Source organism: Theropithecus gelada, chromosome 20, assembly GCF_003255815.1.
Source record: "Theropithecus gelada isolate Dixy chromosome 20, Tgel_1.0, whole genome shotgun sequence".
Lineage (NCBI taxonomy): Eukaryota > Metazoa > Chordata > Mammalia > Primates > Cercopithecidae > Theropithecus > Theropithecus gelada.
The window spans coordinates 71,750,931-71,769,702 of record NC_037688.1 but is presented as its reverse complement, the minus strand read 5'-3'; the positions used below and the strand labels follow the sequence as shown (position 1 = coordinate 71,769,702).

Here is an 18,772-nt window from a genome sequence, read left to right as displayed (position 1 = left end):
AGAGGCCGTGAGGACTGGATGGTGTCTACCTGTCTCTGCTCCAGCACCTGTCATTCAGGCCTGTTTGGGTAGATGAAGTACAGCACCATAGCCTCTCCAGCCCATTTGTTTGTTTGTTTGTTTATTTAGAGTCTCACTCTGTCACCCAGGCGGAGTGCAATGGTGCGATCTCGGCTCACTGCAACCTCCACCTCCCAGGTTCAAGCAATTCTCCCTGCCTCAGCTTCTGGAGTAGCTGGGATTACAGACTTCTGCCACCACATCCAGCTAATTTTTGTATTTTTAGTAGAGATGGGGTTTCACCATGTTGGCCAGGCTGGTCTTGAACTCCTGACCTCAGGTGATCCACCCGCCTCAGCCTCCTAAAGTGCTGGGATTACAGGCATGAGCCACTGCTCCCAGCCAGTCCATTTAACTCAGTGAATTTAACAGTCTGTTCTCAGCAGATAAGACCATTGCCCTTGGCCTGCAAACCACCCAGATCATTTGAGCCATAAGTTCTGATGGGCACACTGCACTTGAGAGGGACTGCGAGCATTCCAAAGGGAATTGCATGTGAATTTTGTCCCAGCAACTGCTCTGGGACCCAGCCTTCCTAAGCTGTGGCTCCATCTCTCTAAACCTCATTAGCCTGGCTGCAGGTCCCGTGTTAGGCATCCAGCCTGAGCTGTATGTCCCCACTTGCTCTGAAGGCATCAACATCATGGGGAGCATGTGAAATAGGTGGCTACTTGCTCTTCTCTCAGTCCTGCTGAATCCGAATCTCCCAGGGGGCCCCAGGAGCCCCCACTTGATTCAGTTCTCCCGGTGATTCTCTTGCACACTGCAGTTTGAGAATAGCTGACTTCAAGGGTTTGACGATTTTCTTGTCTCAGTCTGGGTTGGTGTGTCCTTGGTTTAACCCTTCAAAGCTTTGTCTGCTATTTTTCTTGGGTTGTGAGTTACATCTAATCTGAATGGGAAATTGCATTACCCAAACCTGAGAAAGCATTGCTGTATTGTCTCCAAAATATTGCTAATGGTCGTTGAACTTGGCTTGCATTTCAGTTGGTAACCTTTCATTTCCTTTTCTCTCATTTCTCTCAGGTATCTCTACCACGTTTTGACCAAAAACACCACAGTCACAGAACAGAACCGGAACCTGCTAGTGGAGACCATCCGCTCCATCACCGAGATCCTGATCTGGGGAGATCAAAATGACAGTTCTGTATTTGAGTAAGGGTTTCTAATGATTGCTGTTTTTTAAATTATTCTTCTTTGAATGTTTTTCTAAATGTATACCATGAGTCATTCCGGATGATGTCAGGATTTGACGCTAATTTGATCTTGCCCAGATATCTATCTCTGTCTAGCTGTAAAAAAAAGTGCCCTTGAAACACTATAGAAATGCAAGCCAAAAATGGGGAAGTTATGGAAATGAGTGTCTCTAGAAAACCTGAAAATGTCATGGGTAATTTTCCTCCAGGTTGTGTCTGATTATTTTCCCAAAGGAAGGAGAACATGTCTGGTGGTTAGATTTGACATGAACAGAAGGCCCGTGCCCTGGGGGAGTCACAGTTACCATGTTTACTGATGACCAGGCACAGGGCTGAGCTCCTGATGAGACAATCCAGCTAAGTTTCCCACCCACCCCGTGGTAGAGGCCCAGTTGGTGTCCCCTTTTTTGCTCAAGGTCACATAGCTGATTAGCGGTGGAAAGGCGACACACACCCAGAATCTGTGAGGGGTTCCCCCAACTCTCCTACTTCCTAGGTGAGCAGTCCTCAGCCAGGCTCTTCATCTCCCAAGCCTCAGTTTCTTTACCTTTAAAGGAGAGGGAAAAAGTTCTCTTTGTCCAGTGCCTGGTACAGGAATAAATGATAGCAGATGATAAAGCCAGATATGCCTCACTGGACAGTTAAAAAGCAAGGGCTGCCAGGCGCAGTGGCTCACCCCTGTAATCCCAGTGCTTTGGGAAGCTGAGGCAGGAGGATCGCTTGAGCCCAGGAGTTTGAGACCAGCCTGGACAACATAGGGAGACCCTGTCTCTATGTATAATTTAAAAATTAGTCATGCATGGTTGTGTGTGCCTCTGGTCCCAGCTACTCATAAGGTTGAGGTGGGAGGGTTGCCTGAGCTCAGGAGGTCCAGGCTGCAGTGAGCCATGATCTTGCCACTGCACTCCAGCCTGGATGATAGAGTGAGACCATGTCTCCAAAAAAAAAAAAAAGCAAGGGCTGTTAACTGTGAACTACCTCCCTAATAGATCTGCCTTGATGTCTTAGTGCAGAAGGATTTGGGACTGGGTTATGACAACCACCAAACACGGGGTGGGTGTGTGTGTGTGTGTGTATTATAAATATTGAGGCCACTTTTAAAACTCATTTTTGGAAAGTAAAGGTGTTCTATTTTTAACCTGACTTCTCATTAGATATCCTAGTAAGAAGGATATTACCCTTTCATAGATTCAGACAGAATTAGGCAGCACTGAGCAAGTTCCTGAATATAGGTTCAAGATAGGTTTATATTTGCATCAGTAAGGTTATCCAATAAAGCTACTTGTGGAGATGCAAACTCTTGAAAATGCAAACCTGTAAACACTGGATATGATCTCCAAAGCAAAACATGTAATGAAGTTGTGTTAATACACGGAACTAGCTTCCTTTAAGGATACATGGGGAATTTTGTTTTGTTTTTTGAGATGGAGTCTTGCTGTGTTGTCCAGGCTGTAGTGCAGTGGCACCATCCCGGCTCACTGCAGCCACTGCCTCCCAGCTTCAAGCGATTCTCCTGCCTCAGCCTCCTGAGTAGTTGGGATTACAGGCATCCACCACCATGTAGGGCTAATTTTTGTATTTTTAGTAGAGACGGTGTTTTGCCATCTTGGCCAGGCTGGTCTCAAACTCCTGACCTCGGGTGATCCGCCCATCTCGGGCTCCCAAAGTGCTGGGATTACAGGCTTGAGCCACCATGCCCAGCCGGATTTTTTTTTTTTTTTTAATATCTTGTTGGAAATGAGAAAGACCTTTGGGTTAAAGATTAGAAACTGTGCCCCTGCTTGACTGGAATGGACTTATTTTTTTTTTAGAGACAGGGTCTTGCTGTGTTGCCCGGACTGGTCTCAAACTCCTGGGCTTGAACGATTCTCCCTCCTCAGCCTCCCAGTGTGCTGGGATTACAGGCGTGAGCTACTGCACCCTGCCTAGAATGGACTTTCTTAGTCCATCTGTCATCTTAGAACAGCTGCTGAGCTCTTGGAGTCCCCATGATTCTTAAACAGCTATCCAACAAAGTCCCTAAGAAAATTTTGTTTTTATTGCATTTTAAAATTTTGGAGTAATTTTAGATTTATAAAAAAGTTGCAAAGATAGTACAGAAAGTTCCCATTGTAAGTGTCTTACATTACTAGGGTGCACTGGGCAAAACTAAGAAACTGACCTTGGTACAGTATTATTGAGTCAACTTCAGCCCCCATTTGGATTTTGCCAGCTTTTCATTAATATCCTCTTTCTGTCCTGGGGTCCCATCCGTGTTCCTACAGTACATTTGGTTGTCATATCTCCCGTCTGCTCTGTTCCGTGACTCTTTTTGAGTCTTCTGTTGTTTTTACGACCCTGAAAGTTTTGAGAAATGCTGGCCAGGTCTCCTGTGGAATGTCCCCCAATCTGGGTTTGGGGGAAATCATGTTTTTCTCATGATTAAACTGGGGGTTAAGGGGAAGTAAGCTGTAGGGGTAAAGTGCCCCTCTCATGCCATTATCACAGGGCACTCACAATGTCCACATGACATCCTGGTGATGTTACCTTTATCACCTGGTTAAGGTGCTGTCTGCCAGGTTTCTCTACTATAAAACTACTCTTTTCTCCTTTCCCCACACTGTTCTTTGGAAGTGAGTCACCAAGTCTACCCCACCTTTTCATGATGAGGGGGTGGGGGTTAAGTTCTACCTTCTAGAAGGGGGCAGTATCTACATATATTATTTGAAATTCTTCTGCATGGAAAGTTCATCTCTTCTGTTTCGTTTATTTATGCTGTCATTTGCTTATATTAATATGGACTCATGGATATTTATTTATACTTTGGGCTGTAATTCAGTGTAATTCAATATGTTGTCATTTTGTTGCTCAAGTTGTTTCAGCTTTGGCTATGAGGAGCTCTTTCAGGCTGGTTATTGTGTCCCCTTGATATGCTCTGTTCTTTTTGATTTTTGAGCACTTATTACTTCCTGGTACTATAAGATGCTCCAATCCTACAATCACCCTTTTTTTCCAACGAGTTGCCCACTCCCTTGTGGAGTTTTTAAAAATCTGGATTCATGGATTTTATGCTAGAACTACTGAGTCAATCGCTGGGGCAAGATCTAGGTACAGGCATTTTAACAAGCTCGCAAGTTGGTCACAGTGCGGCAGTGAGTTTGCTGGTGACCCTTAGGAGTCACTGATGTATGTAACTTGAACCAAAGGTGGACAAAATAGGCCACATGACAGAAATACTCTGGAGGTCAACATGAATGGCATTTACAGGCAGATGGGCCTCCGAGTTGGAGAAGATTGTAAGGGTGTTTTTTAGGCCATTTAAATTTATTGATTTACCTGTTCATGGATTCAGACAGAATCAGGCAGCACTGAGTAAGTTCCAGGCCCATGACCTCACCACTGTGGAGATGCCAGACAAGGACAGAGAGGCACTCACAACTGAGTCAACCCGCAGGCACACCTCCTTTCTTCCAGGTGTCCCAGATGCAAGATTAATCTGGTGTTAGCTTGAGTACAGAGAACACATAACTAGAAACATCATTCTCTTCCTTTAAAGAAAGGCATTGGATGGTCTGTTTCCTTTTCAAGACTAAAAGAGCCAACGTGTACCCCCAGAATCCAGTGCCGCTAGGCTGTGGACAGACAAGTATCCTATCCACAAGGAGAAAGGCAGAAACAGACTTGGGGATGGGTTAGTAGGGTTTCTTCACCACATCAGTACCTGTGTATTTCTTTCTAGTTATTTTCCCCTAGAACTTGACAATTTGGGAACCACAGTACATTTGGTTGTCGTATCTCCCCGGCCTCCTCTGTTCCGTGACTCTTTTTTAGTCTTCTGTTGTTTTTACGATCCTGAAAGTTTTGAGAAATGCTGGCCAGGTCTCCTGTGGAATGTCCCCCAATCTGAGTTTGTCTCATGGTTTTCTCATGATTAAACTGGTGGTTAAGGGGAAGAAAGCTGTAGGGGTAAAGATTTTTGGGAACTGTTTTTTTTTTTTTTTTTGGCTCTGTCACCCAGGCTGGCATGCAGTGGCCTGATCATAGCTCACTGCAGGCTTGAACTCCTGGGCTCAAGTGATCTTCCCACCTCAACCTCCTGACTAGCTGGGGCTTCAGGCATGCACCACCACCTAATTTTTTTTTTTTTTTCTTTTCTGTAGAGGCAGGGATCTGGTTATTTTGCCCAGGCTGGGTCTTGAACTGGCCTCAAGCGATTCTCCTGCCTCACCCTCCTAAAGTACTGGGATTACAGGCATGAGCCCCTGTGCCCAGCGCTAAAATTCATTTAATACTCAGAATTATCTTATTCCTTTGCTGTGAATTCCAGTTGTGGCAGGTGACAATGGGTGGCATGATCTGTGCAGATATCTTGGGGTAGAGGGGTGAATCTAATACTTATGTTGTGAATGAAACCAGATAATAATTTCCGTTTCCACACGTGGAAGCAAACCATTGACGCTTTTCCATTCTCTCCCCAGCTTCTTCCTGGAGAAGAATATGTTTGTTTTCTTCTTGAACATCTTGCGGCAAAAGTCAGGCCGTTATGTGTGCGTTCAGCTGCTGCAGACCTTGAACATCCTCTTTGAGAATATCAGTCACGAGACCTCACTTTGTAAGGACATTCCTTGGTATTTGCCTCTGTACTGCTGGGCATCTAGCAGGGTGAAGTTTAGCATGGTTTTCTCTGTGTTTACTGAGTATATTAGTCTACTTGGGCTATCCTAACAAAGTACCATAGACTGAATGGGTTAAACAATAGAGATTTGTTTCTCACTGTTCTGGAGGATAGAAGTCTAAGATTGCCCAGGCATGGTGTCTCATCCCTGTAACCCCAGCACCTTAGGAGGCCAAGGTAGGCAGATCACTTGAGCTCAGGAGTTTGAGAACAGCCTGGACAACAAGGAGAAACCCCATCTCTACAAAAAACCATAAAAATTAGCTGGGCGTGGTGGTGTGCGCCTGTAGTCCCAGCTACTCAGGAGGCTGAGGCAGGGAGATTGATTAAGTCAAGGAAATTGAGGCTGCAGTGAGCCGTGATTGTGCCACTGCACTCCAGCCTGGGTGACAGAGCAGGATCTCGTCTCCAATCAAAAATAGTTCAAGATCAGGTTGCCATCAGGGTCGGTTTCTGAGGGCTCTCTTCCTGGCTTGCAGACGGCCACCCTCTTGCTGTACGTGGCCTTTCATCTTTGTGCGAGTGCAGAGAGATTGAGAGGGTGCTAGCTCGTGTCTCTTCCTCCTTCTATGGGGACTCCGGTCCTATTGGATGAGAGCCCCCACCCTTATGACCTCATAAAACTTAATTACCTCCCCAAAGGCCCTGTCCTCAAATACAGTCACAGTGGGCATTAGAGCTTCAACGCAGGAACCTGAGGGGGACACAGTTCAGTCCCTAACCCTGTGTTTGTTTCTGTGTGTTGGGTACTATGAGAGGGTTCCCCTCTACTGATGGAGCTGGGGGTGTTTGCACTTCTTCTTTATAACTTGCTGTTAAAGAGTTGGGGTCACTGAATCATCAGCCAGTGGAATAAGCACTGGAAGAAGCAGGACAAGGAACCTCGGCCAGAGGGCAGGCAAGGGTGTGGGCATTGGTACCAACCCTCCTGCTTCAGTCCCTCCACCCAGCTAGTGAGTGTGTGACTCTGAACTTCTTACCTGCCCTCACTAAGCCTCAGTTTCTTCATCCGTAACAACCACCCCGAGAGGCAGGTGCTGTCAGTGCTTTCATTTTAACACCCAGGCGCCAGCTGTAGCAAAGCCAGAAGAGAGAAGGGGTTTCATCCCAGGTGATTAGCTCAGTGATCTTCAGTGAGGGGACATATGGCATCATCAAAAACATTCTTGGGGGTGCTGCTGACATCTAGTGGATAGAAGGTGGGGATGCTGCTATACATTAAGGACAGGCCCCCCACAACAGGGAATTACCCAGCCCAAATTGTCCCCAGTGCCGAGGCTGATAAATGCTGGTTTGGTTCCTAATCCTCCATGCTAGACTGCTAGCTTTGTTATTCCAAGGTGACTTCACCAAGCCCTGGCCCTGCCCGCCAGAAGTGGGGGACAAATGGCCAAATGTCTATATCAGAGGCAGGCTCTCAGTCCCCAGGACAGGTCTGAAAAAAGTCTGCAGTGGGCAGAAAGAGGTAGATAGAGATGGTGGCATTCCTCTGGTCAAGAGGGAGAGGAGAAAGGGCTGCTGAGTGATGGCTCTTGCAGCTGCCGCTAGGTGGTGCTGCTGCCTCAGAGATGCCTTATGCTTCCCAGTGACCGCAGGTTGACAAATGTGGGCCGACTCCTGTCTCCCTAAATGGTTTCCCTTGTTACCAGTGCCTGTTTCACTGGGTATGAAATGACTGCGGTTTCTGAAAGCTCTGAGGGGAAGATCCAGCTCAGTGGCACAGCTCCTGGACTCAGACTAAACCAGGTCCCAGGCCCAGTTCTGCCCCACACTTGCTCCCTGCGTGTGCCTGGACAGTAAAGGCTCTGAGCTGCTGTTTGTGCATCTGTCAAGAGGAGAGCACAGTGGCTGCGGCATAGAGTGGCTGGGCGTGAGCGTGAGAGCAGGTGTTCAGAGCAAGGCACAGGGTCTGGCAGATAGGACATGGCCATGGATCAATTTTATCCTTTAAGGCAGCATCACCCTCAGTGTCCCTGCCCTGGGAAGCCTCTCAAAGCCCAGCTAGGCACAGGGTGACTGGATTGAGATGGGAGTGAGGCAATCAAAACTTACGACTTTTAGAGGCTTTCTCTGAATTATATGGCTTTTAAAAATTATGTATATTTAATGTGTACAACTTGATTTAATATATACACACAAAAAATATGTGTACATTGTGAAATAATCACTGCAATCAAGTGTATTAACTATCCATCACCTCACATTTGTGTGTGGGAGGTATGTGCACGCACATTTTGTGATGAAAATATGTCAGATCTGCCCTGTTAGCAGATTTCACGTCTGTAACGCAATAGGATGAAGTGTAGTCACTGTACTGTACGCGAGAGCTCCGGAACTTACTCATCGTGCAAGGTACCCTTTGATAAGTGTCTCCCCATTTCCCTCCTCCCCAGTCCCTGGTAACCACCCTTTGACTCTCTGCTTCTATGAATTTGACTGTCTTAGATTCTCCCTATAAGTGAGATCATGCAGTATGTGTGGCTCTTCTTGTCCTGGCACCAAAAAGGGTACCCTGCTGTGGGAAACCCAGGTAGATGCCCCTGGCTTTATAGCCCCTTCACCACAGTGCTTTTATAAGCCCTTCAAAAAGGGTAGACATCATTGCACGTTGACAGAACTTGGATTTGTAAGGGGTGAAGAGGATAGACGACCTTTGCTTTTATTTTTATTTTCTAACCACAGAAGAAAAAATGTCCTCATTGTTAAACAACGAAAAGCCAAATGTTAGAAAAATATAAAGTCAAGTTTCTGCAGAATTTCACCCTAACAATTCATTGTGCACCAGCCATTCTGCTGTTTGCTTTTCTTTTTCCTAGCCACCCAGTGTATCTTAGATCTTATTGTCCCATTCTGTAACCCTGCCTGGTTTGGCTTAGGAGTGGCAGCTTGTTGTGCCATAATCTATTTAACCTGACCATGGGCGTTTAGGTGGTTTCCAGCTTTTCACTATTACAAGCAGCCATTTCACAAATGCACCTGTTGCCTGCTGGGGTTAGTGACCTAAGTGACAGAGTCCCGAGAGACTGAGATTACGTACAGGCTCCCGGGTTTATTAGAAAAGGATACCACAGAAAGTCAGCCACACAGTGAGGGGGTAGTAGAAAAATCCCAGCCTGATAATAGAGGTGCCTCCAACTGTCCTATGGTGGCCCCCCACCACCCACAGAGTCATCTCTTGGAGGCCCTGGAAAAGTCCCTGCTGGGGAGTGGAGGGAGCCTGTGGCTGTCCTAGCTCCAGGGTGCAGCTAAGAGACTCAGTTGTACGTCTGAAGCTCCCAGTATGGCGTCTGTGCTGCTGGTGGTCTGGAAGCCACTAACCAGTCACAGCAGGGCTCAGTAAGAAACCCCAACAGCTCCTTATCCTGCCAGCCCATTACCCCTCCCTCCTTCTCTCCCAGCAAGAGCCGGAATGATACAGAAAGAAAAATAAGTGCTCTGGGTATCAGAATCACCTGGGCGACATGTTACCCATGTTAGACTCCAGGTGGATAAATAAACTGGACTATTCAGAGAATGTAATACTCTATAGCAAAAAGCAAAAGAAAAAAAGGAGTGGACTACTGCCATCACATGCACAGCAAACTGGAAAGCCCTCAAATGTGGTAATAAGCGAAAGGAGCCAGACATAGAAAGTGTGTGTACTGTCTGCTTCCAGTAGATGAGGTTCATGGACCGGCAAAATGAGTCTAATGTGCTAGAAGCAGAATAAGGGTTGCATTGGGGTAGCAGGTACTGACTGGGCAGGGGCGTGAGGAAGCCTTCTGGAGAGCTGGAAATGTCAGATGTGGGATCTGGATGGTGCTTACACCGTGTGTATATGTAAAAATTTATCATGCTGGATACTTAGAGTTTGTGAGGTATATCTATGTATGTAAAACACATATGTGTGTTATGTCAGTCCATTGAGAATTAGTCCATTCTCAATGGACTGATACAACATACATATGTGTTTTACATACATAGATATACTCAAGGCTGGGTAATTTATAAGGGAAAGAGGTTTAATTGACTTACAATTCAGCATTGCTGGGGAGGCCTCAGGAAACTTACAATCATGGCAGAAGGGGAAGCAAACACGTCCTTCTTCACATGGCAGCAGCAAGGAGAAGAATGAGTGCTCAGCAAAGGGGAAAGCCCCTTATAAAACCATCACATCTCGTGAAAACTCACTCTCACGAGAACAGGATGGGGGACACCACCCCCATGATTCAATTATCTCCACCTGGTCCCTCTCACAACATGTGGGGATTATGGGAACTACAATTCAAGATGAGACTTAGTTGGGGACACAGCCACACCATATCATACATGTACATGTATGTATATTTCCACATATGTCAAACTGTCCACTTAGGATTTGTGATGTATATAACCCCATTTTAAGAAACATTAAGATTCCTAAGATTCTGCCCTAGACCCGTTGACTCCTTGCTTGGAGGGATCCCCGAGCACTGCCTCAGGAGTTGTTATGCTCAGCAGATTTTGAAAACCGCTCTTCTGAGACTACAGACCGCACAGCCTGTCTGCCATGCCTGCTCAGAGTGCACAGTGGCTTTTCTGAATGCAGTGGCTTTCCCGGAGAACTGGCTGCCAGGGAGGACCACGCCACGGGCCCACACTGTGGCTTCCGTCACGATCCCAGGCTCCCGGATTCCTCTTTGTGGTGTTTTTGATGATTCCCAACAGACCGTTGAGTAATACTTTGATTGACCTCAGTTAGGTACCTCAACGGCTCCAGATAACTTAATGGTTTATTTCCTCTTCACCCAAGAGCAACTGTGTTCAGTCTCGGAACATGATAGAGATTTTCTTTGTTTTATTTTTAGAGACAGGTCTCACCCTGTCGCCTAGGCTAGGCTCCAGTGATACGATCATGGTTCACTGCAGCCTTGAACTTCTGGGCTCAAGCTGGGACTACAGGCGCACACCATCACACCTGGCTAAAGCTGAGATTTTGAATGTCCACATAACAGTAATAAGAAGAAGAATGGCCGTTAACATTATCGAGTGCTTGCATTGTGGCCCATACTGTCCATTCATACAGCCAGTGAATCAGTGATTACTACTACTACTACTGTCCTGAGTGCTTTCTGTGCATTTTCTCCATTCATCCTTACCACAACTTCATGAGGAAGTTTTGGCTTCATGGAACTGGGGCGTGGGGAGGGTGGGCAGTTTGCCCAAGGTCATAACACAGCTAGGAAGTGGCAGGGGTGAGATGTGGACACAGGCAGGCCAGTCCAAGTCCACGATTGGACCCAGAGCCTCCCAAACATGAGCACGTGTGGGGAGCCGTGCACACTTCTTACATGCAGAGTGCTGGGCCTACCCCTGGAGATTCTGACTCCGTGATGCAGGGCCAGGGCCCAACATCCTGCAGGTCTGACAAGCTCCAGGGTTGCTGTGCTGCCCATCTGAGGACAAGACTCTGAGTAACAAGGCTCCAAACCATGCCCCCAGCAGGTGTCAATTGTGTTCTGCCTTTAGCTGTCCTGGGGGCCGGGCAGGTGAGCTGGTGCAGCGCTCACACAACAGCAGCCTGAAGGATAGGCGATGGGACAGCAGTGCCTGCCTTGCAGGTGGCTGGCAAGAACACAGAGGGAAATATGCCTGGCAAAGGCCCAACACCGATATCGAACTGTAGGCCATAGGCTGCAGCTGACTGATAGACGTGTTTTTTGCTGGCCAGCACAGCCTTAAAAGCTAGTTTATTCAGTGGCGAACACGTCAGGATCAGGAGATGCAGTGTTGGAATCTGGTTTTGCCTCTCTTCACAGTTGAAAGCACTCACCATACTGGCCTGCATTTCTGTAGGGCCAGGGGCTGGGAGCTGGGGAGTGGGGGTTGCTCTTCAGTTGACCCCAGTGCCCTTGGGCCCTCATCACCCAGTTTTCATTATTGGGCCCCCATAATGCATGACAAACTGACATTAGACCTAAGTTTGAATCCCTTCTCTGTGACTGTCTCTGTGCACGGGTAAGTTAACGTCTCTGAGATGTTTTTGCTCATCTGCAAAATGGGAAGAATGAGGAGGATCATGTGATGGTTGATGGTCATGTAAAGCACTCAGCCCAGTGGCCGGCGTATGGTAGGGATTCAGCAGAAAGTGACCTTTATGAAATCATGTTGCTATATAAGGAGGAAAAAAACCCTAGTGTGGCCTGTTGTGGCATTCAGAGTTGATGTGATTTGTGATGGCAGAAGTGGGTAGCTTTTTACCCTCATCCATGGGTGGTTTGTGAAAATGCCCACACACCAGCTAATCTCCCCCTACTCCCAGCTCTTTGTTGAACTTTGCCATCAATGAAAAGAAAATGTTGGAGTGTTTTTTTTATTTATTTGGTGTGGGAGGGCGGGGAAGGGCTGTTCTCCGGTGATGCCTTTGAACTTCCTGGTGACTGTGCATCAAAGATGATCTCTTTGCTGGTTAAAAGTTAAGCTCTTCCCAGTTAGCGTGTTTAATCCCAGCAACCCAGAGGCTTACCTAATTCAAGTACATTAATGTGGTCATCTGCTTGTTACCTGGCTTATCTTTTCCCCAGCAAGAGTTAACCTGTTTTGTTTGTTTGTTTGTTTTTCCCCTCTAGATTATTTGCTGTCAAATAACTATGTAAATTCTATCATCGTTCATAAATTTGACTTTTCTGATGAGGAGATTATGGCCTATTATATATCGTTCCTGAAAACGCTTTCATTAAAACTCAACAACCACACTGTCCATTTCTTTTATAATGAGGTAAGTAATTGCCAGAGGGGCACATGTGGTAAGCTAAACTAGTTATGGCAGTGCCTTAGATCTGGATGATCTCGTGTCTGTTTACAAAGCTCTTATATGCTTATTAGGATTTTCACGGCAACACTTTTGACTTTGGCATGCTTAAAAATTTTTTTTTAATTAAGTTACCTTTCTATTAAAAAAATTTAATTCTTTGTAGAGACAGGGTCTTATTATGTTTCCCAGGTTGCTCTTGAACTCCGGGGCACAAGCGATCCTCCTATCTTGGCCTCCCAAAGTGTTAGGGTTACAGGCGTGAGCCACAGCACCTGGCCAGCCTTTCCATTTTTAATGTAAAATTCCGTTTGTTCTGAGAGCTTTATACTTGGCAGAGAGGAGACATGCCCAGATGTTGTCTTGAGGAAGTGTTGCCCTGTGGGAAAAACAGGAACTCCAGTCAGGACTGGCTTTGTTACTTCCCTGCTGTGTCACCTTCAGGAAGTCCCAGTCCCTTTCTGAACCTCAGTTTCCTCATCTGAGAAATGAGGATAAGAATATATATCTTGTAGGGTTATTAGGGGTTGAATTAAATGAGATGATGTCTTCAAAGTGCCTAGTATGTACGTAGCTCCCTACAATCATAGACGTTGCTATTCTTGATAAGATAATGTCCCTGACATTCTTTGGGAGAATTATTAAAATGAACAACTTAAATAAGTTGCTCCTGTCCTCACACCTAAAAGGAGTTTGAACAATAGGGTCAATGTATCTCCCATACTGAAAGGTCCAGGCACTGGCCATGCTGGGGCTGGTTCATCCTGTGCTTCAACCATATCAGCGAGGACCCAGGCTCTCCCATCTTGCTGCTCTGCTGGCTATATGGTTGGCATCCATCCTCAAGTGCAACCCGTCATGGTCACAGGGTGCCGCTGCCAAAATGCCTGATGAGATCACTTCCCTTCTTGTGTCCCTTTCTAACTTCCAAAGAAAATTTTCTCAGAAGGCTCCCGCCAGCCTTCCCGTCGTGTTTCCCTGCATCCCACTGAGTACTTCTTAGGTGTCAGGTGCTGGGGTAAGCATGGGACCAGAAATGATCTCATTTAGTCCTGGAAACCATAAAGTAGATGTTATTATCCCCATTTTATAGATGTAGAAACAGAGGTTTAGAAATACTACATTGCACAGGTTAGAAGTGGTAGAACAAGGCCAGGCGCGTTGGTTCACACCTGTAATCCCAGCACTTTGGGAGGCCGAGGTGGGTGGATCACGAGGTCAGGAGATTGAGACCATCCTGGCTAACATGGTGAAACCCCGTCTCTAGTAAAAATACAAAATATTAGCCGGGTGTGGTGGCGGGCGCCTGCAGTCCCAGCTACTCGGGAGGCTGAGGAAGGAGAATGGCGTGAACCCAGGAGGCGGAGCTTGCAGCGAGCTGAGATCATGCCACTGCACTCCAGCCTGGGCGACAGAGCGAGACTCCATCTCAAAAAAAAAAAAAAAAAGAAGTGATAGAACAGGTAATGAACCCAGTTGTGACATTATTTGGACTCTTTTTTTTTTTTTTTTTTTAATTATAATTTTAAAATAGAGATGAGGTCTTGTCACATTGCCCAGGCTGGTCTGAACCTCCTGACCTCAAGTGATCCTCCCTCCGTGGTCTCCCAAAGTGCTGGGATTCTGGGCATGAGCCACCACTCCCAGCCAATGAATCAGTGATTACTACTACTACCACTACTACTGCTCTTTTTTCTTTTTTTTTCTTTTTTTCTTTTTTTTTCTGAGATAGGGTCTTGTTCTGTTGCCCAACCTGGAGTGCAGTGGCATGATCACAGCTCACTGCAGCCTCCAACTCCTGAGCTCAAGCCAGCCTCCCACTTCAGCCTCCCAAGTAGCTGGTACTGTGGGTGTGCACCACCACACGGACTTGGACTCTTTTCTGTTTCTTCTGTGGCTTTGCCTTCCCATCCCTTTCCACATTCCCCATTGGGAATGAACCACTGACTTAACGGTTCACATTGGCAACGTTTTTTTTTTTTTTGGCTTTTTCTGAAGTTCCTGATGGAATTCAGAGAGTTGAGGTGAGGCCAGGCCTGGCTTATGGGCTTGTAATTTGTTTTCCTTATTTCTTTTGTTTTAGCACACCAATGACTTTGCCCTGTACACAGAAGCCATCAAGTTTTTCAACCACCCTGAAAGCATGGTTAGAATTGCTGTAAGAACCATAACTTTGAACGTTTATAAAGGTAAGTGTCCTCGTGGGCTTGTGTCTCGGCTGATTTCTGACTTGGCAGCAAGCGCTCCCGTGTGTGTGCGTATGGCTCTCTGATTGTCACGAGGGAGCGCAATGATGATGAGCCGTGGCAGCTTCTCTCATGAAAAACTTGGAATCCCCTAGCATTTAGCTGGCCGCTCATGGAAATCCTTGCCTTCTCCAGGCATGTGGAAGTCTTGCTCATGCTGCTACATGGAAGTAGGATGTCCTGAGAGGCACGTGTGGGATTCAGAGTGACTATGTTTTGACTATGTTTTAGAATTTGAGAAAGCAAAATTGTCTTTTTAATGTGTCATTTAAATTTTTGTGTCTTGGCTTGTGAAATGTACTTTAATACAGCTAAGGGGTAATTTGACTTTTAAGTAATATTTAAAAGCATGTCACATTGTGAACAGCAGGGGGCAATGTTGTATTCCCAACAGGCTGCAAAGCCCAGCACTAACAAATTCCTCCTTTCCCTCAAGATGTTCTTAATGCCCAAAACATTGCCCCAGGGAAAAAACTATTCCCCCACTCTCTGCTGCACTGACACGAAGTCTGCCTGGCCACAGGTTTCCTGAACTGGAATTGCCCTTCCAAGGCAATGCTTGGAAGTTCTCTGCCTAATGCCTGGGTTATTTTCCCTGGAGTCACCACAGTAGAGATGGGACTATTTTCTCAGGGATGAAAGGGCTTTGACTTTCATGAGTCAAAATGTTATTACTCCCTAATGAGGGTGGGGGCACCTCAGGGACTTACTTCAGCCTGGCACTGGGCTTACATTAAATTTAAGAACCTTTGTAGGAGCCCAGCTGGACCCATCCAGGGTCGCAAACTGAGGGCCTGTGGGCCATATCCAACCATCAGACGTGTTTTAATTGGCTTAGTTTTTGAAAAAATATGTAGTTGCCGGTATTTAAAAATTGAGAGGTCTTCCATGATAATCTGGATTTGCACCTTGAAGATTCAGATTTGGTAGTTGAAGCCCACAGTCCTGCAGGGGTGGGGGGTCAGCTGGCACAGAAGCAGCTGCCCCTTTGGGGTCAAGGCCCATGCTCCCAGGTCACACGCTGGACCTCTGGCCACCAGCCAACCTGGCAGGTTTCTAAGTGTGTGACCCTGGTCCAAGCCACAGTTGGTTCTGCGCCTCCTGCTCTGTTTTCTGCTGTTCCCTTCTAACCTTATCTCTCTGTGCAGATGCCTCCTGCCCTAGCCTCTCTCCCCCTGAGCAGCTCTCTCACCTTCCCAGGTCCTAATCCTGTTAACTGTTGTCTGTTTTTTGCCTTTCCTTCAATGACGATTCCTGTGTTCCTTATTCCAGTGTCATGTAAGTTATTAACCTCTGGTTTTCCGCTTTCTTAATTTATCCTTATGTATAAATACAGGAACCTTGCTTGAGAATGGTGTAATTCTCAGTGTAGTCTAGCTCAATCTGCTACTGATAAGTAGGCTCTCCCATGCACTAATAATGTTTAGCCCAGCTAATTTAAGTGTAAAATATCATAAGAACTGCCTTGATGACTATAGTTTTACGAATAAGATAAACATTTTTAAGTATTTCCAGGAAAGACAGACAATTTCAGATTATAGCAGAGGGCTTTTTCATTGTGGTTTTTGGGTTTTGCTTTGTTTTTGTTTTTTTTTTAAATCTTCCCCAAGTTATTTTTGGTAGCTTGACTTTTTTTTCTTCTGTGAATTTTCTCAGTGGATAACCAGGCCATGCTGCACTACATCCGAGATAAAACTGCTGTTCCTTACTTCTCCAATTTGGTCTGGTTCATTGGGAGCCACGTGATCGAACTTGATGACTGCGTGCAGACAGATGAGGAGTAAGTGACACCCCCAGGGCCACTCAGTAGGTAGACAGGGTGGTTACGGGAGAATTCTGTTTTCGTCAAGAAAAAACAAACACATTAACAGCACTCCCCTACCTCTGTGTAGCCTGTACTTCCGTACTCTAAAACGTCCTGCTCACCTATTTGTAATAATGAAACGCTGGAAACAACTCAGAGGCCTCCCAGAGCAGGCGGGGTAAATCAATTCACTACAGCCATAGATGGGGCTGCTAGACAGCTGGTGAGAAGGTCAAGGGGCTCTGTCAGCTGATGAATGCATTAACATAATGTAGTCTATCTGTACGATGGAATAGTGTTTGGCGATAAAAAGGAATAGAGCGAGCCAGGTGCAGTGGCTCATACCTGTAATCTCAGCACTTTGGGAGGCCGAGACGGGTGGATCACGAAGTCAAGAGATCGAGACCGTCCTGGCCAACACGGTAAAACACCATCTCTATTAAAAATACAAAAATTAGCTGGGTGTAGTGGCGCGCGCCTGTAGTCCCAGCTGCTTGGGAGGCTGAGGCAGGAGAATTGCTTGAACCCGGGAGGTGGAGTTTGCAGTGAGTGGAGATTATGCCACTGCACTCCAGCCTGGCAAAAGAGCAAGACTCAGTTTCAAAAAAAAAAAAAAGGAATGAAGCGCTGACACTTGGTATGGCATAGATGAACCTCAAAAGCATTATTCTTAGTGAAATGCCCAAAATAGGTGAATCTATAGGGGTGGAAAGTAGATTGGTGGCTAGGATGTTGTGTGGGGACTTAGGAAGCAACTGCTAATGAGTATAGGGCTTTTTTTTCTTTTTTGAGACAGAGTATTGCTCTGTCACCCAGGCTGGAGAGCAGTGGGGTGATCATGGCTCACTGCAGCCTTGACCTCCTAGGTTTAAGCAGTCCTCCTGCCTCAGCCTCCCAGGTAGCTAAGACCACCAGGCCTAAGCCACCAAGCTCAGCTAATTTTCTTGATTTTTAGTAGAGATGGGGTTTCGCCATGTTGCCCAGGCTGATCTTGCATTCCTGGGCCCAAGGAATCCTCCTGTCTTGTGCTAGGATTACAGGTGTGAGACACAAATCCAGCCAAGTAAGGGGCTGCTTGCTTTTTTTTTTTTTTTTTTTTTTTTTTTTTTTTTAAGTCAGAGTCTTACTCTGTTACCCAGGCTAGAGTGCAGTGGTGCAATCTTGGCTCACTGTACCTCCACCTCCTGGTTTCAGGTGATTCTCCTGCCTTAGCCTCTGAAGTAGCTGGGATTACAGGTGTGCGCCACCACACCCATCTAATTTTTGTATTTTTAGTACAGACGGGGTTTCACCATATCAGCCAGGCTGGTCTTGAACTCCTGACCTCATGATCCGCCCATCTTGGCCTCCCAGAAGTGCTGGGATTACAGGCGTGAGCCACCGCGCCTGGCCATAAGGGACTTTTTTCACAGGGGGATAGCAGTGTTCTAAAATCGACTGCGATCATGGTTGGGCAACTCTGTGAATCTACCAAAAACCATGACATTGTCTACTTTAAATAATTGAATGTTATGGCACGTGAATTATACTTCGATAAATCTCTTTTAAAAAAGAGATTAGGATGGTGCTTTTGTCCTCAGAGGGATGATTAGAAGTTCCAGAGCAGGATTTCTTTCCCTTGGCTCTATTTACCTCTTGAACTGGGTACCATTGTTGTGGGGGCTGTCCTGTGCATTGTAGGCTTTTTAGGAACATCGCTGGCCTCTCTACCTGCTAGATGCCAGTAGCACCCCTCCCCAGTCGTACCAACCAAAAATGTCCCCAGACATTGCCAAATGTCCCCTTTAAGGCAAAATCACCCTCACTTGAGAACCACTGCTCCAGGGTGACAGCTTTGCCCAGGCCTGGTGAGAGGTGCACCTAAATGGGGTCAGGATGGTAAAGGGACCCGATGAGAAGTGTCCTGGGGGACGGGAGCTAGGCAGATAGAATATGAGATCTGATATGGGGGAAGAAATAAGAATGGGTAATGGCTGACCCAGCGGAGCAATTGGGAAAGCCAGAAGCCTTATGGATTTTTTTTTTTTTTTTTTTTTTTTTTTT

The 18,772-nt window shown here is 46.3% G+C and overlaps 1 protein-coding gene across 2 annotated transcripts in view; it reads left to right on the top strand.

Moving 5' to 3' along the window:
* CLEC16A (C-type lectin domain containing 16A) overlaps positions 1–18,772 on the top strand; it is a 239,410-nt gene that overhangs the window by 12,142 nt on the left and 208,496 nt on the right. The window contains exons 2-6 of one of the 2 annotated variants that reach the window (XM_025370574.1): positions 1,087–1,215; positions 5,714–5,847; positions 12,498–12,646; positions 14,763–14,874; positions 16,582–16,705. In XM_025370574.1, the coding sequence (XP_025226359.1) occupies positions 1,087–1,215; positions 5,714–5,847; positions 12,498–12,646; positions 14,763–14,874; positions 16,582–16,705 (648 nt within the window). The remainder of the gene's footprint in view (positions 1–1,086; positions 1,216–5,713; positions 5,848–12,497; positions 12,647–14,762; positions 14,875–16,581; positions 16,706–18,772) is intronic. The other variant, XM_025370575.1, reaches the window with a different exon arrangement.